Below are 23,177 nucleotides of genomic sequence, written 5' to 3'. Positions count from 1 at the left end.
CTGTATCACATCCATTACAAGGTGAGTCAGCAAGAGAAGTGAATCAAATACAACATTACCGATTACTATGGCAGAAGACAGTGTTAGGGCATGGCATATGACGAACAGTACCACCCTCTAGGAGGAAGTCATGTATACTGTAGCTGTGGCTGCATGGTACAGTGCATATTAGACTGCAGTCTCAGTAACAAAGTATGGTTGAATAAATAGTCTCTGCCATGGAACCTATGCAATTCTGAACATAAGTTCACTATAACTTTTTTGTTCTGTGTCCTCTCATTTGTCAAATCCTAGAGTTTGAACACAGTGGAAAAATCATGCTGTATAATTAATTTTATGCTACTTCTGTGTCAGTTACATGGCAGGAACAAGGCCATGTATTTATGAATTCTGTACCTAAGCAGTTTAGACAGTGATACTATGCTCAAATGAACAATTTTTACACTGGTTTCTGGATTTTAGGGACATGGTTGCTATTTAAATTTTGTTACCCTTCATTAAAAAATTTTGGAGACATTTTAACTGTAATGAAACATTCTATCATCTTATTTAGTGAAAACTATGATAATACTGCCCAGTAGAACAAGTATGAGACCTTTCCAATATATTCACACTAATCACAGTGCAAATATAAACATCCACAGTGAAAAATTTACTGATTCATGGTTATGTATAAGTGATGAAAGGAATTACCAGAATGAGTACCTGGCTCGAAATACAGAAATTGTGACTTGACTTCTGGAAATACTATATTATCTGCCAGCATTCCGATTTGAGCAAGTGATTATTTACACAGTGCGATAAGAAGAGTGTTGTTGGCAACACATCTAGTTGATAAATATATGTAAATTATTGATCTAAATGGAGGTCAAAATATAAACAGTAGCAACAGTGGAGCATGCCGTGGAATGTAACAGGAGGGCATTGGTGTCCTGTTCCCCTGCAGAAATTATGTGGACAATCTCTTCCAACACCTATGTATATGATGTTCAAATATGGGAGACAGCTCATGAACACATACTGCTCAGTTACCTTCCACTAGTCGTAATTTTCTTCATTCCTAGTTTCTTGTCCAATGACATCCTTTTCCTCTCTTTTATTTGTTTTCTTCTAAATTGCCATTCTTTCTTTGTGTCTATACCTATGTTTCTGTCAGTATTCTGTTGTCCCTTTATGTACAAAGCCATTCATTCTTTTTTCCTCATTTTTCTCTCCTCCTGATTTTTCCTGTCACTTTCTAATTATTGTTATACTTCTTGTTGCACTCTCCTCTATTTTCTTCCTATATCCGTTTTGAAATGACAGACTTTTGATTTCCATTAGATCCTTGTATTTCTCGTCGGCCTTGGAGCTGAGTGGTAAATGTAGCTGACTGCCACATGGGGGACAAGGGTTTGATTCCCAGTATTGCCAGGGAATTTTTCTTGAAGGGAGGACTGGAATGGGGTGCACTCTGTCAGATGAGAAGATACTTGGTTGAGTAGTAGTGGTATCTGCTAATATGACAATGGTCAGGAGTGTGATGATGAAAACTCCCCCCCCTTCTCCCTCCCCCCTCCATCCAATTTGCATTCACATGATGCCATTGGCTGATGGATGACATGACTGTTGATCAGGCCCAGTTGGCTCATCTACGGTGAGAATAGTTACATTGTTGCTTGTATTTCCTAAGCATTTCTGTTCTGTTTATATCCGTCATTCCCATTTTTGTCAAACTGAGCATCTACTGCTCATTATTATTTTGGATTTTCTCTCTTCACTGTTATTCCATTGTTACTTCCCTGTATGAGGCCAAGAAGGAAGTTCCTCATTCTGTCAGCAAAGACTGTATTTTTTATGCCTTTTTTTGGGCAGTCAACTTTTTTTATTAATGTACTTTGTAAGATTTTTCCACTGCATATATTCAGCCCCTGAAGTGCAATTTTAGTGTGTCTGCAAAATACCTGCCTACCACTGCTGTATCTCTTTAGTAAATTCAAAACATTGTCAAAACATGAATTTCTTTAGACATGGGAATAGAAAGATTCAGAGGTTACCAAATTCAGTGAATATAGTATATGTACCAACAGTTTGTACACTATATATTTTACTACTTCTCATTGCCAAAACACTTTTGTGGGCAGGTGCATCATCCACACAAATTACAAAATTTTCCTTCTGCAATCCAGGTATTTTTGTGCACATCTTTTCATCCAATTTGTGCAGAAGATTTTCATGTAATTTCAATGAAAGGAGAATTCAATTAAGCATACATAAATTATGAGATAGAATTACTATCCAGTTCATACCCTCAGGAGGTGAAATCTGTAGTACTGCTGATACACACATACAATTTTCACATCATTCCATCCAGCGACTCCTGTGCTTGATCTCCATTATCATATCCCTCCTCTCTTTCTTATTTATACTTTTTATTATATATACACATACAGGGTGTCCTAGGAGGAATGGTCAACCTTCAGCAACATGGCACGAATGATCTTTCGAAGCATAATGTCTATTAAACATGGACTCTAAAACGCATTAAGTGCTATGACCTCTTCTTCGCCTTCAATCACTTTGCTTTCCATATTTTGGGAGAAGGATGTATGGATCAAAATAAGAAAAAAATTGTGCATTAAACATGGGCTCTAAAATGCATACCTTAAGAGTTATGAGCGCTTCCTCCACAGAAGAAGCTCTTGAGGTATTCTATTTAGAGCTGATATTCAGTGAACTATATTTTTTGTTTTGTTCCACACTGCCATCTCTCAAAATACGGAAAGCAAAGAGCTTGCAGTAGAAGTGCATTGTTTCACAGTATCAATGATGAAGTAATGCTCGTGGGTGTTAAAGTATGCATTTTAGAACCCATGTTTACTATACATTTTTGCTTCACATGGCCATTCCTGTTATATCCATGAATATTGATATTCATCCTTGGACTCCTTTATACTGCATTTATTATGACTTTTGTTCCATTTCCTAGTTCTTAGTAGCACTGTTCATCTCTCTTGTCCCTGGTGTATCTTTACTCCTCACTGTGTCCTTATCATCTCGGGACCGAAGCTGACATATTGCTTACCAGTGTGTCATCTCTGACCTATTTTCTTTTACACCTACCCCTCAATCTTTGTGTACGTCCATCTGAAAGTTCTGAAAGCTAGGTAGTGTGTAACTTGTCAAAGTGTGATTGATTATTTATAATGAATTTTGTTAGTAAATATATAATGTGTAAAAAACTATATGTACACAAAATTATGGTGTATTTAGAGGAGAGAAAAATAAATACTTTTCTTGAGTGATGAAAATGTCACAGGTGCACAGTTTCCCTGTTAGGTGTTCATGGAGGTTTTGATGCTAGTGATGTTCAGAGACAGTGTTCAAATTGCCATGTGATGAATATTGTTTTAGAGGTGTTGCTGACCTATGGACTTCTTTTGTTGTGGGGAGATGAAGCACTTGGTGTACAAGATACCAAGAGAGAAGAGCTGGTTGCCTCTTTGGCTGAAAGTGCAGTCATTATTCGTGAAATACTTGGTTGTTTTCAGCATGTTACAAAATGATCAGCACCCAGGTGTCAGTTGTGCATTAATGTAAACAGACAACATCTCCACCAACATCCCTAAAACAGTTTCCATCACGTGGCAGTTTCAACAGCATTTCTGAACATCGCTATTATCAAAACCTTCATGGAATCTAGTGGGGAAACAGTGCACATGTAACATTTTTGTCGCACAAGAATTTGTTTCTTTTTAATCTCCTATAAATACTCTAAACTTTTATATGCATAGTCTTTTTACATCCTGCATGTATTGCAAAAGAGCAGTTAAAATGCCTAACTACATGAAGAGATACATACAAAATGATTGCGAGTGAACATCACATACTGCTTACTTTTGAGCACTCAGTGCTTTGTATCCAAGTGATGAGTAATCCCAGAAAATTATTCCATGAGCTGTAATTGAGAGGAAATATGCAAAATATTTTAGGAGGTTGATTTGTTTGTTTCCAAGACTAGCAATTGTATGAAGAGTAAAAGCAGCTGAACATAATTGTTTGAGCAGTGCAGTAATATGCTTCTCTCAGTTCAAGTTTTCATCTATATGTACACCCAGAAATTTGGAACATTCTACCCTGCTTGCTAACTCCTGTTCATGTGCTGCATGAATTGTTGGTATGAATCTGTTTGTTGTGCATAACTGAATGTAGTTTTGTGTGTTTTCTCAAAATTTCAGGCAAGTCTGTTTTTGGAGAACTAATTAATAATTTATCAAACATCATTAACAATTCCGCCTGTTGCTTTCCCTCTAATAAGATTTATTATAACACTAATGTTGTCTGCAGAAAGTGCCAACTCTTCTTGATGAATATTACATGGAAGCTCACTCACATATATAGGGAATAGGACTGTACTGAAAAGCACACCTCACAGACAAATGAAGATAATCATAGGCAATTATAGAGTAGTGGAAATCAGTATAAAGGCATGGATATTTGTAGGAAAATTAACATTGTCAGCTCGAACAGTTGTACACAGTTTACATGTAATAGTATCAAATCCAGTATACTGACAAACACAGACAAATGGTATTGCATTTAATGTCAGTAGTACAGTATACCAGCAATTCAGGTAGTAGAGGATGAAACTCATTATAAAGGCAGTTGGCTCTTTGTGTTGTTAGTGTGTGCACATGTGCCTCTACTGCAGAAAGGAAACAGACACCATTAGTGACAGTGCGTGTTGTGTCCATAAACCAGGACTGTAGAATGCCACATGTAAAACAGTGATTATGAGATGAAAAAGCAAGAATCAGTGTGTACATGGAAATGGGCCTCTCTAACCATCAAATAACCAAGAAGTTGAACTGTTCAAGCACAGCGATTGATAATTTCAGTAGATTGGGCATACAATTGGATAGAGTGATTTTCACTGAAGAGAAGTAGTTTAATTTATATGGGTCTGATGAATTTCAGTACTATTGGCATGATCTGAGAACAGAGCACAGGTAAGAATGAGCAAAAATTTTGGTGGTGGAAGTGTTATGATTTGGGCAGTCTTCTGCACTAAAGGAAACTCGTGCATTTGTTGACTGAACACTACAACATGCACACTGAGATGCTAGGGACATAACTGATTAGAATGTATGAGGACCTAGGGAACAGAAGTCTAATGTTCCAACAAGATAATACATTTGTGCATGTTCCTGCTGCAACCAAAAAATCGTTTGAAGATAAAGATATCTGTCTTGCCCTGGCCTGCACGTAGTCCAGATATGAACCTCATGGAAAACCTTTGGGGAATACTTGCAAGGCATGTTTATCATACTAGAAGGCAATCTGAGGTCGTACGTGAGCTGAAAAGTGCGATACGAGAAGAGGGGGCAACAGTTTCACTGTAAGAACTACAAAACCTAACAAAATTGACGCAGAAGAGAATTTTTGAGGTAATTGTGAGGAATGGAAATCGGACAAAGTACCAACAATGCAATAACACAACATGACAGTTTCTAACCATGAAATACAAACACCTTATTTTGGTACTCATGTCATGAAAGGAACTATGTAATTTCGTGATAATTGTTTATGTCTTACATGTATCTACTCCTTTCATGTCAAATTCAATACAGTATGCTACAGACATTGTACTATTACTGTTGTAGAAACCCTGCCTTTATACTGATTTCCACTACTGTAATGTACAGACCGGAGGGGAACGTAAGGGAATAGTAGGTGAATATTCAGTACACCTGAGGACAAATAAAAATGAGGAAAGATTAACTGAACTTCGTTGAGGACACAAAATGAGACTGATGACAACACACTTCAGGGCCAAAGTGGGTAAGAGAAAGACATGAACAATCTCATGCACCCACCTCGGGGAATTACAGACTGACCCTGTAGCAGCCAGTGGGACAAACACTGGAGAGATAATGAACATCAAGGCTAGGAAGAGCACAAAACTCAGATCACTATCTTACAAAAGTCAAGTGGCATCGGATTCCAAACAAATGAGGAGAGCCATAGGTGCATATGAATAAGGCAATAAGAAACATTAAACAATGAAAATATCCATTTTTGACTGTATAATATAACTGGATGGATAAAAAAATCTAGTCACCAAGCGGTGGCAGAACACACACATAAAAAATGTTTATAATTATGCAAGCTTTTGGAGCCAGTGGCTCCTTCTTCAGGCAGAAGAGTTGAAGGGGAAAGAAGAGGGGTGATGAAAAAGGACTGGAGAGATCCTGGAAAAGTGGTAGACTTCAGGAAAGTCACCCAGAACCACACGTCAGGGGAGACTTTACTGGACAGGATGAGAATGAAAGACATCCCATCTAGTAAGCCTCCTCTGACATGTGGTTCTGGGTGACTTTTCTGAAATCTACCCCTTGTCCTAGACCTCTCCAGTCCTTTTCCTTCACCCTTCTTCCTTCCCCTTCAACTGTTCTGCCTGAAGAAGGAGCCACTGTCTCTGAAAGCTTGCCTAATTATAGCCTACTTATGTGTGTGTGTTCTGCTGCTGCCTGGTGAGTAGACTTTTTATCTGTCCTATTAGATAATAAGAAGTATTACGATAGACAGATATAAATTAAGACTCAGTTGAGACACATACAAGGGAGAAGTGGAACATACATGAAAGGGAAATCATGAAGCTGAACATGGCAAGCAGGCTGAACTATGAGTGAAAGAAGAAAAGAAAAAAAAGCACTGGTACATGGAACAAAGATGGTGGGCCAGCAGTAGAGAAGAACAGGAAAGATGGGAGCGAGCAGAAAGAACAACCCAGAAGAATGGGAGATTTTCTTCAGAGTAAGGAAGGAAGCGGCCAGAACAGGTAAGGTGGACCAGAAGACAGGGGATGAAGGTGGAACAGGACGAAATTTAGAACAAGTTTAGGAAACTCAACAGTAGAGACAATATCAGGAAATTCAAAAAGATTCTGATCGGCTTCAGGGGTAGAGAAATGCTTGTAAAAGATATTAAAGGAGGTCTGGCCATTACTGCGAAGGAGAACTATAGGATAATTGCATTGTACTTAATCAACCTGCTGAACTGCAAACCACCTGAAGATGAGCTGGAATTGGTAACTGGCACAGAATAGGAGAGGAAGGGGGAAGGGGGGAAGAGGCATGCCTTCCAATCAGGAATGTGGCTGAACAGGCTGTAGGTGATTTACCAAATAGTAAGACAACTGAAGAAGATGGAGTATCAGATGAGATGATAGAGTTGGGATGCGTCAAGACAGTAGACAACATGACCGAGGTTTTCTGCTAGATTTAGAGACAAAGAAGTTACCAGAAGGATGGGAGGATTTGATTATAGCACCAAAACGTGAAAAGGGGGTCAAAAGGGAAGCAAAAAATTACAGGAGAATATCACTACTAGAGGTTGGCTGCAAGGTACTGTTGAAAGTTCTCCTGACGAGATTAAAACAACAGATAGAAAGTGCATTTGGAGATGATCAAGCAGGCTGTAGGAAGGAAAGAGAATGCATAGAACAGATATTTAACCTGAAACAACTGATAGAACATAGGGCCTTAAAACACAAACCATAGTAACTCGATAAACATACTCTTAGAAGGATCCTGAAGAACAAAGGACTAGGTGGCATTACATGAGGAATAATAATGGAAATTCTGACAGACACAAAGGCATGGGTGAGATTCAGAGGAGCACTTTTGGAAGAGTTTTAGATCAAAATCAGTGTCACACACAGAGATGGAGTGTTGTCAGTTTTGTTCACCATAGCATAGATGAAGTGATCAGACAATGTGGAGAGCAGTAAATGAGAAAATGGATATACCAAAGACATGCAAGAAGGATAATTGGGCCCAAGTGGATTGCCTAGCCTTTACAGATAACATAGCAGTATTAAGTGAGACAGAAAAAGATGCAGAGATATAGCTAACAACCTATGTCAGATAGCCAAAAGGTTGGGGCTGGGGATTGCCTAGAACAAGACAAAGGCATTGAATACCACTGGAGATTGGAAAACATCAGAAGGTACCATGCAAAAAGTGGACAAATTTAAATATCTGGGAAAATATATAAAAGTAAGAAACAAGAAAAATGAGGGAATGATGGAGAGAGGGAAGAAGATGATGTCAGGCTTCTGTATGATCAGAAATACGTACTGTAAAGATACTATATCCACAGATGCAAAGAGAAGATACTGCAAGCCAATGGTGAGGAATGTGGTACTGTATGCAGCTGAGAAGATAATACTAAGGAGGAATGCTGCAGAACAAGTAGGAAAACGAGAGAAAAATACTGAGGATACTACTAGGCACTAAAATAGGTGACTAGGCACTAAAATAGTTGGTGAGAGAGAGAGATGCAAAGAACTAGGAAGGAGCAGTACTGAAGCTTTAGGACAATATTAGGAGAAATCAGATGGAAAAGGGCACAATTTGCCAGACATGTAATCAGTATGAACATGGATAGAATGAAGAAAAGGGTATGGGAGAAAATAGGGAGGACGAGAAAAAAGCCGAAACCAAATGAGTTGCTGAACTTAAGGAGGATTGGTTGGAATTGGGGATCAAAGTGGAAGGGAAGGAGAATAGGAGAAACAAGTAGAAACTGACCGCTATTCCAGGGACTGAAGACATAGAAGGATGTACGGAAAGGATAGTATGTCACCAGTGTAGCAGACAAGAGGATACTGAAGGAAGATCTCAGAAGAAGAGCAGGAGAGAAGAGGGAGAAGGATGACGAGCTTGTGGGGGAGTGGAGCCAGAATTGAAGCCTGTGGGCTCTTTTTGTGATTTTTTCCCCCAGTCACTAAAATTTTCTCTCATTCCAACAATATTCAGATTATTCAGAACAACTTTTTGCATTCTGTTAATTATGTATGATTCAACCCAGTTGTGTGTAAAGCCATCAATTCTATAAAAACATAAGTTTCTCTGGGATTGTAACATCTACACAGTGCAGCATCTTAGAGAGATCACAAAAAATGTCAGCTGGTAATGTTTTATTATGTAATGCTTGTAATATTTGGTGATTGAATGTATGAAAACATTCTCAGTCGTGCAACCCTTGGTGGAATCCAGACTGTGATGTACTAGGCAAATTATTTCTACTTACATGAGAGACTACTCTTGAGTAACGTGATTCTTCAACTGCTCCCAGTATAATTTATGATGAAAAAGTTCATGAGTGAACAGCTCCTTATCACTGTCCACTGAGCACAGCATTTCAGCAACTGACGACATTGCCATCACCCTGTGCACTGGTGAACTGATTGCCCAGGAGCTAGTATAAAGCTTATAGCTCTTCCCTCCTTGTTCCTAACTGGTGTTCTGCATGCAGTCCGTGTCCTGGTGTGGGGGTTCATCCAGCATCTCCTCCCTCTCTCCTCCCAGTACCAAGTCACTCTGTCTGAGGTTTGTGCCCAGGGACGCATGCTGGTGGCACCTCCACTGTTGCTCTGCCTGCCCCCCAGAGCCAATGCATTGTCAGGCATCACCTTGCTCTTCTTATCAGACTCCCTGCAGATTCCTAGGCCTCACTAAGAATGTAGTCACTGTCACAATTCATCAATGGTTCTGATGCACAAATCTAAAGAGATTCTTTAATGACACAGTCACAAAAGTAAGACATCTGTGTCAGAACCCTAATATGGCTGTACTCCATTCTGTCTAATTCCAAAAGGCAATGTTCCATGACTTCCGACTTTTTAGGCTACTGCAGTCTGGTGTGCTGTTGATGTTCTCAGCAATGATCATAGACACTAAGCACATTTGACCTATGTAGGTCATGCCACATTGGCAGGGGATCTGATAGATCCTGGATTTCCATACTCCAAAGTTGTTCTTGACAGTACCAAGCAGTGCCTGTATTTTAGCTAGTGGATGTAAGATAATCTTCACTTGATGTTTATGAATTCAAATGGCTCTGAGCACTATGGGACTTAACATCTTTGGTCATCAGTCCCCTAGAACTTAGAACTACTTAAAACCTAACTAACCTAAGGACATCACCTACATCCATGCCCGAGGCAGGATTCGAACCTGCGACCATAGCGGTCACGCGGTTCCCGACTGAAGCGCCTAGAACTGCACGGCCACACCGGCCGGCTTTATGAATTCAATCTTTGTAGATAAATAAATATAATACAATAAATGCAATGGTCACATCCTCCTTAAGTTTACCTTAGGCTTAGTGATTGTGACATCCTTGTGAGCTTTACCACTGTCTCTGTTTTCACCAGAGTACCTGTATACAAATCTTTGGAACTGATTGTCCAGAAATTTGACAGACCTTTATAGGCATGTCTTGACATTAACAGTGGTTGCTGGGATCAGACAGAGGGAGTAGCCATGGGATGCCACTTTCACCAGTGGAACATTAATGAGGAAGCCCTGAAATCAGTGAAGGACACTGTCATCGTAAGGCCACATAGAAGAGGCAAGAAAAATAATTTCCTCATACATCTGAATTCCATACATCAGAACATCAATTTTACCAAGGAAGTTGAAATGAAAGAAGTTTTCCCATTTCTGGATGTCCTGGTAAAAAAGAGGAGCAGATGGCACATTGGGCCATAGCATGTAGCATAAAAAGTGACACACACAAGCCTGTATTTGCATCCAGACAGCTGTCACCACCTGGTGCAGAGGAATGACATGCTCAAAACATTGGTACATAGAAGTCACATCCTCTCCAGCACTGAGAGCCTCAACCAAGAACTTGAAAATCTGAGGACGGTGTTCCTGCAATGCCCATTGCATTTAATCCATTTTGTGGCACATTATATAGAAAGACTGCACAAATACTTCGAAAACATCAAGTGAAGACTGTCTTCCACTCACCAAGTGAAACACAAGCACTGCTTAGTAGTATTAAGTACAACCTCAGACTACAGGAATCTGGGGTCTTATCAGATCGCCTGCAAATGTGGCCTGACTTATATAGATCAAACGGTGTGTGCTGTCAAAGATTATTGCCGAGAATACCAACAGCACACCAGACTTCAACAGCCTAACAAGTTGGCAGACACAGAACATTGCCTATCAAAATTATACGAAATGGATTAGGACCATGCTAAGACTCTGAAGACTCTGACACAGACATCAAACTGCTGGAACGTGTCATTAAAGAATCCATTGAGATTCAAATAAGGGAACTGCTGATGAATTGCAATAGTGATTAAGTCCTTAGTAATGCCTGGGGACCCACATTGAGTCTTGAGTGATAAGAGGAGAGCGGTGTCCCGCAGTGAACTGACTTGGTGGGGAAGGCAGAGCAGCAGTGGAGATGCTCTCAGCAGATATCCCTGAGGGCGAAATTCGGACAGAGGGACTTGATGGAGGGAGGAGGAAGGAAGGGGGGGGGGGGGGTGATGGATGAATGCCCACTTTTGGACATGGACCAGGTGCAGAATGCCAGGCCAGATGAAGGGGATAGGAGATATAAGCCCTGCATCAGGTCATAGGTAATCAGTTCGTCAGAGCACTGATGCTGGTAACATAGTAGTATACTGAAATATTATGCAAGTGAAGCAGTAAGTAACTACAACATTCAGAAAAATCGAATGTTAAAAGGCCACTATCATTCAGTACAGGCAAAATAGTCTTTTCCAATCCAGTCAGATGCATTTCCACCAAAGCATGAATCAGCAGACTCAACAGATGAAAGACAAAAGGAAGAGGCAACAACTCAGTTCTGGAAAGGTCTTTGGGAAATTGAAAAAGAGTACAACAAAACTGCTCAGTGGATAAGGGAATCTGAGAAGAACTTTTCTAAGATTGGAATGCAACAGCTGGATATCATATCTGAAATGAGTGAAGAAAGTCAAGAATGAGACATGTCTTTGCAACAAATAACTGCATGACTTCTAGCTCAAACAAGTGACCAATCAGCATATGAAAACAGGTCAACGCTTTAATACAATGCTACAGGTGGGAAACATCGGTGGATGGCAAACAACTGGAAAAAGTATTTCATTTAGAAGGGCACAGCTAAAGGGGCAATATCTATAAATTGCAGTTTAGTATTATGACTGCCAATCATTTTCAAGTTGCTGATAGGCATTATAGCCAGCAAAATTCAGGACTTTTGGGAAGAAAACATCCTCATACCAGCAGAACAAAAAGGTAATAAGTGAAGAATCTGGGGCACGAAAGATCAGCTCATGATTGACAAAATTATGTGGATATCTGCAAATTTGGGGAAACAAATCTGCACATGACTTGGATTGACTGAAAAAAAAGGCATTTGACTCACTGCATGCAGTTGAACCATAAAGTGCCTGGAAACCAGGAAAAACATTAGCAGATTCATAGAAAATGTGATGGAGCATCAGGAAGCATCACTATTCATCAGCAATGAAAATTACGGGATAGTCTTGTTGGAAATGAATGTTATGGACTAGTTGACATCAAGAGATATATTTTCCAGGGGGCACTTGTCCCCACTGCTGTTCATCATCACCTCAATCGCACTGTCAACCATCTCACAGAAAACAAACCTGTGCTATTGAAAAGTGAGAAATTTTCAGAAAATAACACATCTGGTCTACAGGGATTTCTTAAAGCTCTATGGAAAACCAGAAATTGAAATCCGCTCTCTAATGATTGCAGGTTGAGTCTTCAGCAGTGACATTCACATGGAATTCTGCTTAGACAAGTGTACAACACTGATGCTAAAGAAGGGCAAAATCTCAGAAAGTGAAGGCATGAAATATCAAATGGGCAAACTATGATGTGCCAGCAGCCAGAGGCCTGCTATAGATAAGCTATGTATGCATTTTGCAGCTGAAAAACATCAAGTGTGGGCATTGAAAAAAATGTGGTCAGGAAAGAGTGCATTCAGAGTCTAGAGCTTTCTGTTAATTAATTTTGTGTACTTCATACAAAAGTATCTAATGTGAGTGAATTATTATCTTCTTGAATTAAAAATTATTGTTTGAACAGAATGAGAATGTATTCCAAATTATCATACTCTTGCAAATGAAACTGTTTTTATAGGACATACAGTTATTCCAAATAGTGTTAGATAATGAATAATAAATGTGAAAGCAATAAACACATATGTAAATGTGTGATAACATAATAAAATATGCAATGCATCAAGTATTTAACTAGAAATTGTGTATCATCTACTCCTGTAAAAAATCTAAGCCAGTTATGTTACAATTGCAATATAATTGACAGTTCGTCCAATAAAACATTACATGGGCAGTTTGTGGAGAAGATTTAAAGCAAAATAGATAAGAGGAAGGCCTAGTCTTGGCTGAGCAATGGAATCCTAAAGAACTAAACTGAGTGACTGATTTTTGCAGCACCATAAAAAGTCTTCAAGCTAATGCCATTAGAACCAACCTAGAAATCATCAGAAGACTCAAAGTGCAAACTATGCAAAGAAGCTGAGGAAACCATTGATCAAATCTTGAGCTGCTGCAAAAAGATTTCTCAGACTGATTACAAACAGACATACAATGCTGTGGCAAAAATTATCCACTAGAATTCATTCCAAAATTACTATCTGTTGACGGGAAAGAAATGATGGGACCACAAGTCACAAAAAATGCTGAAAACAAACATCTCATTCACTTTGAGACTATTTACTGTGATCAGCTTGAATTATCCACTGATATCTCTCACAGGCTTAGACACTTGGGAAATGTCCAACTAGAGATAAAATATAAAATCCAGCATAGTGTTCTAATTTGCTTTGTTCACTGTAAAAATTACAATTATATCACCCATTAGTCATTCTGAATATTGTTTATGATAATTATTTTTCTTGTAAATTATTATTAATTTCTGTTGACTGGCTTCATTTTTGCAAATCATGTCTGATGCAGTTACACTGCACTAAAGAGAATTGTAGTTGTATGAGATTTTCTCAGATTTGCACATAATTAGTAGTTGTGTAATATAAATGTGGAATCTAAATGTCAAGAGAAACACTCTATGAATGAAAATAACATTTATTTATTCCAGGATTATATCCACTTATTGGCTGGAAACTGGATGATGAAATTACATACATAGTAGAGGGGGCTTCAAATGACACAGGATCCCTAATTAACTGGGCACAAACTGTTGGTAAGTAACGTGATTTGGCAGCTGAAATAAATTACAAAAGATTGATAGTTTACTGCAAATGTGAATATTCAGGTTGAAAAAAGAAATATCTTAACATATGATATATGTTTTACTATAGCTGCTTACCACACAAGTCTGTGTACCAGAATTTAATATGATACCACACTTATGTTAACTTTTCCTGTTTGGTTTCACAGTCATTTTTGCTATGAATACATAATAATCTATTTTAAAAGTTCTGGAATCGAGATGAAAACAGCACCAGTGCCACTACTTCCATCCCATAGCCCTACACCAGCACATTATTTCAATGTTTCTGATACTTATGTGATTGTACTCCAGTTTTTTGTACCCTTTTATGAGGCTATTATTTCTATAAAATTTAGTTCCAATTTCATGAATGTACAGTTGACCTCGTGTGGTCTTCCCAGTACTGATAACTGGTTTTGCTACTTGACTGTCTTGTGTGGTTTCAGAAGGTAGCTAACTGTTCTTGACAATGAAGTAAGTGAAAACACAATGAAACTAATTCTGTATGAGGCACTATCACAGTGACTCACTCTTAACATAATATGTTTTCTTCGGAGGAAAAATAAGTTACCACTCTCAGTTCTTGTTTTATAAATTACAAGCATGGAATTTACATGCATATGACAAACTGCAACTTTCTGGGCATCGTGTATGTCAGAAGAACAGGATATTGTATTGTCAAGTCTGGCATTATTACTAACTGTAACAAAAACTTTGCATTTGAGTGCTATATAAATATTACATGGTTTTGTGAGTTTTCATTTGTAAAATAATTAAAATGATAAAATGTTTTATAGTAGAGTCTCCTTCAAAGAAAATAAAATGAAATTGTTTAATTGTGTGAATGTCAGTGCCAGATGATGAACCTCTTATCAGAATTGACAGTGGTTAGAAAGAAAAAAATTTGCTATTCTCATAAAGAATCTTGTGATGCACAATGTTAGTACGCTTACAGATCTTCTTGTGGTTCCTGTTATAATAATCAGTTTATTTATAATCATTAAGTCTTAAGGAAACTTTATTCAGAAGGTGACATTTGTGCTTAAATGTTGAATTCCTAATTGGAGGCATAGGTGCATGAGTGCCATACTGACTACACCAAGATATGTGCTGTATTAAATTTCCATAATATATATCATGTTTGCCATATTGTGAATGTCATGGTACACACAAAACATGAACAAAATTTAGTAGTGTGAGTCACAAAATAGCCAGACATAGTGATGAGTCTACAGTTGTTTAGACAGTTACTTAGTAAATGTTAGTTACCTGAAAAATGAAGAAATTGCTTTTACGACTTCCTATATTTTGTGCGGAATTTCAAAGATGAAAATATTCATGGGCTATAGCAGCATGGAATGAATATTGATTAATCCATGACGAAGAACAGGATTGCTGTCGGAGAGCTGTCAAATACTTTAGAGAAACTGACATGTCACCAAGGAAAGGAACACTCAGATATCTGTGCTTCAGTATTTCTTGCTATCCGTGACACTATAATCAAATGAGGAAAATGTGTTCATGTTCAGTGTCACCTCACGTAACCAATGAGAAAATTATGTTCTGTTGTTTATGGTGTTCGGAAAATTATGAAGCGAAAACTTATACTCATGGAAAATTGTCTTGTGCACCTACCTAATGGTCTATAGTACCGACTTTCATTCTAATTACGGTGCCAACACGTCAAGTTCTGGACTCAATGAGACACTAAAAGCATTGGTTCCCTGTAAGCACTCAACCGCTAAACAGGTTGGTAAGAGCTAGGCCAAATCCCTAGGTGTACACATCTTGCTCAGTGACATTCAGTGGAGGGATCACAAAGCATTCTAGAGTCCATAACGAGTTCCTCAGACTATTCTGAGGCAATTCAGAAGTAACTGACTGAGGCATTAGCTTAGCTGAAGGTACTGGTCATCTGTAAGGAACTGTAGGTGCACAAACACATGGAACTGTTTGATTCACCAATGAGAGTCTTTGGTAGATGTATTAGGGGGTCCTCTTTCATTTCATGCTAACATTCTCCGTATGAGAGCAATGAATTCAGGGAGAACAGTTGCCTCTTCCTACCAAAGGTGGTTTGGATGACCCCCCCCCCCCCCCCCCCCCCCCGTCCTCCTCCCCTGCCCCCCCTCCACACACACAAACTGGAAAGAGAGGGGGGGGGGAGAAAGAGAGAGAGAGAGAGAGAGAGAGATTAATGAGGCACACCATGTACACATAAACACATCACAACAGTGGATACTGCAGCTGGCTCAGCAGTCATTTCAGTGATTTTTTTTTGTGAAGTGTTTCAGGGGTCAGACTCCATACAACAGACTTGGCTAATGGACACAGACTAGAGCTGCATTTCATTCTGGCTTTTCTGTGTTAAACTTGCCTAGCAGTGACTGGGCTATAATTGCGCTTTTCATTGTAATGCTCACAGCATTGCGTCCTGTAATTGCTGTGTCAGTAAGTAGTGGCTGTTTCACACTACAGACATGTTCAAATTATTAGAGTTAAGACATTTTTTCCAAAACTTTACATTTATTGCACATTTACATCCACATACAGATTGTTTGTACATTCAATACTTTGTATGCATATCTTTGTTCTTAAACAACATTTTTATCCTGTTTGGCATAGTTTTTATTAACTTTTCACGTGACATTTTAATATCATTGTCATGGTACCAGATTTCCCTTGTTTCTCCATGAGATCTTGTTTGATCGTTATTGTAAATTTCCTTATCCTCTGTCTCACAATAGCTCATAAATTTTCAGTTGGTTTCATATCAGGGCTGTTCCCTGGCCAGGGCAACAATTTCAGTTTCTTTTCTTCCAAGTACTTTGAAACACTTTTGGCCTTGTGGCAGGGTACCCATCATGCATAAAAATGGCATCTTTATTAGGAAACCACTCATTTATTTGGGATAAATGTTCCTTTTCAAGGACTTTTTTATATTGTTCTCGCCTCATTGTCCCTTCAACAATGTGTAATCTGCCAGGACTTTTCACAGACATCACACTCCAGACCATAGTGGAAGTTGGATGCTTCACGCATTGCTGCACACACTCAGCTTTGAACTGTTCTCCTTGTCTGTAATGAACATACTGACTCCTTTCTTCCATCACAGTGAACACACATTCATCACTGAAACATGTGTATGAAATTACAAGTTAGAAAAGTTGGGAATAGTAGCATAGGAGACCTCAAAAGTCCCAAAATTCAAATGTGCATTTCTTCATTGTCAATAAAACATCACAATTTCAAGCCAAAACTCCTAACTTTAGATAATAGACCCAGTTAATTTACCATATTATTACACATACATTATACCAGTCCTTATTTGTCCACCCCTGAAGTTGTTTAGCCCACTGCAATCCTTTGGTTTTCATGGCAGGTGTGATTTTCGGTTTTTTCGTTGGTCGGCATTCCTTAAACCACATTCAGACAGCCTCCTATTGACTGTCACAGGTGAAACTTCAACACCCAAACCTTTCATCTGATGGCTCACATATGTAGAAGTAAGTTTACAGTTCAATGTTGCCATGTTTGTAAGTCTTCTCATTGTTCTAGGACTGTTTTCTTTTATGTCCACATTTTACGTTCCCTTGGCTTGTATTCAACACCTTTCTACACTGAAAGTTTGATCCTGCTGACAGTTTTCTGTGTTATTCTCATTCTGTCAGCAATTACTTTCCATGTACAGCGATTTTCAGCAAGAAGTGGTATCACAGGCATACCTTTCCAAAGTGAAACACCTTTTGTCTTCTCCATAACCTCACTTTCTTTGGAAACTCCACAATTTATTCCAAAAGCTAAAATTGTGCAAGTTCACAAGCTATATACTGTCTTGTTAATGCTGCGAGAAGTTGACAAAATAAATAAGAAGCTGAAGTGTACCACAGAAACATAAAACATTACTTTAAACACATTTTAAAACCATGTACACAGACAACTAACACCAACATGATTTGGAGGGAAAATTACACACGTTACAAAGCTGAAAAATTCAGTGATCAGTGAGTTGCTTGGCAGGGATCAGTGAGTTGTGACATCAATCAAGCCATTAAAACAAATCAATTATTACACTTTGCTCTCCTATTTTTACAGTAGAAAACTGAGGAGAATCACAAAATAATCATTTAGTCTAATAACTGGAACATGTCTGTGCAACACTTTGAGAGTCCAGTGACCATATTTCTGTGCCCATATTAATTTCTATGCTCTATATATTGTCGACAGCAGTGACACATACCTGATGATGGCTTCTGTATTACACAGTAAGGAGGTGGTTCTGGATGGTATAACTGCCCACCAGTTGTCTTTGTTGTTGTTGTTGTTCTTGTTATTGCTGTCCAGCATTGACTGGCAAGTGATTTTCTGCACTGTGGCCTGTCTATCTGTTGTTACAATCCTCAATAGCTGACACTACACAATGTCATAAGTATGTTATTGCCCATGCCAGTTACATCTGGTGGCAATAATGTTCCCTGAATTTAGGTACTCAACATACATTTCATTTATTTGATTTATTTTGGCACTTCTCCTTGATGCTCTGTAGTAAACTACAGTTGTAAAAAACAAGATATTTATATTTTCGCGGCGTAAAGACTGATCCATAAAATTTCGGGTGTGCAGCTGCATAAATTCAACTTCTTCTTCTAATGAACCATGGACCTTGCCGTTGGTGGGGAGGCTTGCGTGCCTCAGCGATGCAGATGGCCGTACCATAGGTGCAACCACAACGGAGGGGTATCTGTTGAGAGGCCAGACAAATGTTTGGTTCCTGAAGAGGGGCAGCAGCCTTTTCAGTAGTTGCAGGGGCAACAGTCTGGATGATTGACTGAGCTGACCTTGTAACAATAACCAAAACGGCCTTGCTGTGCTGGTACTGCGAACGGCTGAAAGCAAGGGGAAACTACAGCCGTAATTTTTCCTGAGGGCATGCAGCTTTACTGTATGGTTAAATGATGATGGCGTCCTCTTGGGTAAAATATTCCGGAGGTAAAATAGTCCCCCATTCAGATCTCCGGGTGGGGACCATTCAAGAGGACGTCATTATCAGGAGAAAGAAAACTGGCGTTCTACGGATCAGAGCGTGGAATGTCAGATCCGGTAATTGGGCAGGTAGGTTAGAAAATTTAAAAAGGGAAATGGATAGGTTAAAGTTAGATGTAGTGGGAATTAGTGAAGTTCGGTGGCAGGAGGAACAAGACTTTTGGTCAGGTAAATACAGGGTTATAAATACAAAATGAAATAGAGGTAATGCAGGAGTAGGTTTAATAATGAATAAAAAAATAGGAGTGCAGGTAAGCTACTACAAACAGCATAGTGAACGCATTATTGTGGCCGAGATAGACACGAAGCCCACGCCTACTACAGTAGTACAAGTTTATATGCCAACTAGCTCTGCAGATGATGAAGAAATTGATGAAATGTATGATGAAATAAAAGAAATTATTCAGGAAGTGAAGGGAGACGAAAATTTAATAGTCATGGGTGACTGGAATTCGAGAGTAGGAAAAGGGAGAGAAGGAAACATAGTGGGTGAATACGGATTGGGGGAGAGAAATGAAAGAGGAAGCCGTCTGGTAGAATTTTGCACAGAGCGTAACTTAATCATAGCTGACACTAGGTTCAAGAATCATAAAAGAAGGTTGTATACATGGAAGAATCCTGGAGATACTAGAAGGTATCAGATAGATTATATAATGGTAGGACAGAGATTTAGGAACCAGGTTTTAAATTGTAAGACATTTCCAGGGGCAGATGTGGACTCTGACCACAATCTATTGGTTATGAGCTGTAGATTAAAACTGAAGAAATTGCAAAAAGGTGGGAATTTAAGGAGATGGGACCTGGATAAACTGAATGAACCAGAGGTTGTACAGAGTTTGAGGGAGAGCATAAGGGAACAATTGACAGGAATGGGGGAAAGAAATACAGTAGAAGAAGAATGGGTAGCTTTGAGGGATGAAGTAGTGAAGGCAGCAGAGGAACAAGTAGGTAAAGAGACAAGGGCTAGTAGAAATCCTTGGGTAACAGAAGAAATATTGAATTTAATTGATGAAAGGAGAAAATATAAAAACGCAGTAAATCAAGAAGGCAAAAAAGGAGTACAAACGTCTCAAAAATGAGATCGACAGGAAGTGCAAAATGGCTAAGCAGGGATGGCTAGAGGACAAATGTAAGGATGTAGAGGCTTATCTCACTAGGGGTAAGATAGATACTGCCTACAGCAAAATTAAAAAGACCTTTGGATAAAAGAGAGCCACTTGTATGAATATCAAGAGCTCAGATGGAAACCCAGTTCTAAGCAAAGAAGGGAAGGCAGAAAGGTGGAAGGAGTATGTAGAGGGTCTATACAAGGGCGATGTACTTGAGGACAATATTATGGAAATGGATGAGGATGTAGATGAAGATGAAATGGGAGATACCATACTGCGTGAAGAGTTTGGCACAGCACTGAAAGAGCTGAGTCGAAAGAAGGCTCCGGGAGTAGACAACATTCCATTGGAACTACTGACAGCCTTGGGAGAGCCAGTCCTGACAAAACTCTACCATCTAGTAAGCAAGATGTATGAGACAGGCGAAATACCCTCAGACTTCAAGAAAAATATAATAATTCGAATCCCAAAGAAAGCAGGTGTTGACAGATGTGAAAATTACCAAACTATCAGTTTAATAAGTCACAGCTGCAAAATACTAACGCGAATTATTTACAGACGAATGGAAGAACTAGTAGAAGCCGACCTCAGGGAAGATCAGTTAGGATTCCGCAGAAATGTTGGAACACGTGAGGCAATACTGACCCTACGACTTATCTTAGAAAATAGATTAAGGAAAGGCAAACCTACGTTTCTAGCATTTGTAGACTTAGAGAAAGCTTTTGACAATGTTGACTGGAAAACTCTCTTTCAAATTCTAAAGATGGCAGGGGTAAAATACAGAGAGCGAAAGGCTATTTACAATTTGTACAGAAACCAGATGGCAGTTATAAGAGTCGAGGGGCATGAAAGGGAAGCAGCGGTTGGGAAGGGAGTGAGACAGGGTTGTAGCCTCTCCCCGATGTTATTCAATCTGTATATTGAGCAAGCAGTGATGGAAACAAAAGAAAAATTCGGAGTAGGTATTAAAATCCATGGAGAAGAAACAAAAACTTTGAGGTTCGCCGATGACATTGTAATTCTGTCAGAGACAGCAAAGGACTTGGAAGAGCAGTTGAACAGAATGGACAGTGTCTTGAAAGGAGAGTATAAGATGAACATCAACAAAAGCAAAATGAGGATACTGGAATGTAGTCGAATTAAGTCGGTTGATACTGAGGGAATTAGATTAGAAAATGAGACACTTAAAGTAGTAAAGGAGTTTTGCTATTTGGGGAGCAAAATAAATGATGATGGTCAAAGTAGAGAGGATATAAAGTGTAGACTGGCAATGGCAAGGAAAGTGTTTCTGAATAAGAGAAATTTGTTAACATCGAGTCTAGATTTAAGTGTCAGGAAGTCGTTTCTGAAAGTAATTGTATGGAGCGTAGCCATGTATGGAAGTGAGACGTGGATGATAAATAGTTTGGACAAGAAGAGAATAGAATCTTTTGAAATGTGGCGCTACAGAAGAATGCTGAAGATTAGATGGGTAGATCACATAACTAATGAGGAGGTGTTGAATAGAATTGTGGAGAAGAGGAGTTTGTGGCACAACTTGACAAGAAGAAGGGACCTGTTGGTAGGACATGTTCTGAGGCATCAAGGGATCACCAATTTAGTATTGGAGGGCAGCGTGGAGGGTAAAAATCATAGAGGGAGACCAAGAGATGAACACACTAAGCAGATTCAAAAGGATGTAGGTTGCAGTATGTGCTGGGAGATGAAGAAGCTTGCACAGGATAGAGTAGCATGGAGAGCTGCATCAAACCAGTCTCAGGACTGAAGACAACAACAACAACAACTTCTAATACTTCGGCTGAATGCTGTCCAGCCATCTTCAGAGTGAGCCAAGGTGACTGACGCTCCAGCACTTGCTCTGTCCTTTTAAACCCGTGGACCACTCCGGTGTGCATACGGCCACAGAAACACAAGGCACCAGAGACATTAATTGGCGTCAAAGAGGTATGGCATATGCATGGAAATAGATCTATGGCTGGGCAGTCAATACACACAGTGATATCAATGTATTACTGTGAGCTACACTGTTGCGACACCTTTGTGATTTTATTAAAGAAATTGCCCGATTCCATGATTTGTCCAAGCTGAAGCTGCTATCTCTATTAATTAAATTCATCTCCGTCCAAATTCAAATTGCTTCCTTCGCTACTGAGTCCCAGAAAGATGAAGTCAAGGCTAAAATTTTGACATTGTCGTACACCATAGAGTGTCCAATGTCAATACTTTGCTCTGCCACTGCAGATTTATTAGATTGTAAGATCCAGGTGTACCTGCAGAGCTCTGTGCATCTCTCCTGGACAGTATGTGTGGTCTGTCCAATGTATGAACAGCTGCATTCACAGGGGATTTTGTAAACCACAGGCTTCCACAGCACCAAATCATCTTTAATGGAACCCAGTAATGCTGCTGTCTTTGGTGGAGGGAGAAAAAACACTTTCACTTTATGTTTACTGAGGATCCATCCTATTTTTGACAATAGGCTTCTCACTTATGGCAGAAAAGTCATCAATTTAAAACTTTCCTTGTCTTCTTCTGCTTTTCTTATACCCTCAGTTGGTTTCATTTCTAGCGCCTTATGTGTGTGCTGTGGAGAGTACCCGTTGGCTTCAAAAACTCTTCTCAGGTGTAGAAGCTCGTACTCCAGACTGCTCTCATCAGCAATGACATGTGCTCTGTGTACTAGAGTTCTGAGCACACTCATCGTCTGTGAAGGATGGTGGCAGCTATTTGCACGTAAATATAAATACCTATGTGTCAGTTGTTGATATACTGCATGCCCCAAAGAGCCATCGTCTTTGTGCCTTACCAAGACATCCAAACCTGGAAGGCATCCATCTTCTTCATTTTCCACCGTGAACTGAATGTGTCCGTGAATGGAATTCCGATGATCTAAAAATTCTTTTAACTTGTCTTCACAATGGGGCCACACTACAAACGTGTCGTCAACATACCT

At 39.2% G+C, this 23,177-nt stretch overlaps 1 protein-coding gene across 2 annotated transcripts in view; it reads left to right on the top strand.

The window, feature by feature from the left end:
- The window catches only part of LOC124794885 (putative glycerol kinase 5), a 405,885-nt gene that overhangs the window by 317,942 nt on the left and 64,766 nt on the right, over positions 1 to 23,177 (top strand). For both annotated transcript variants that reach the window (XM_047258580.1, XM_047258581.1), the window contains one exon: positions 13,938 to 14,042. In XM_047258580.1, coding sequence (XP_047114536.1) covers positions 13,938 to 14,042 — 105 coding nt within the window. The remainder of the gene's footprint in view (positions 1 to 13,937; positions 14,043 to 23,177) is intronic.

This window comes from Schistocerca piceifrons, chromosome 4 (genome assembly GCF_021461385.2).
Source record: "Schistocerca piceifrons isolate TAMUIC-IGC-003096 chromosome 4, iqSchPice1.1, whole genome shotgun sequence".
Classification (NCBI taxonomy): Eukaryota; Metazoa; Arthropoda; class Insecta; order Orthoptera; family Acrididae; genus Schistocerca; species Schistocerca piceifrons.
This window is presented reverse-complemented; position numbering and strand designations above follow the sequence as displayed.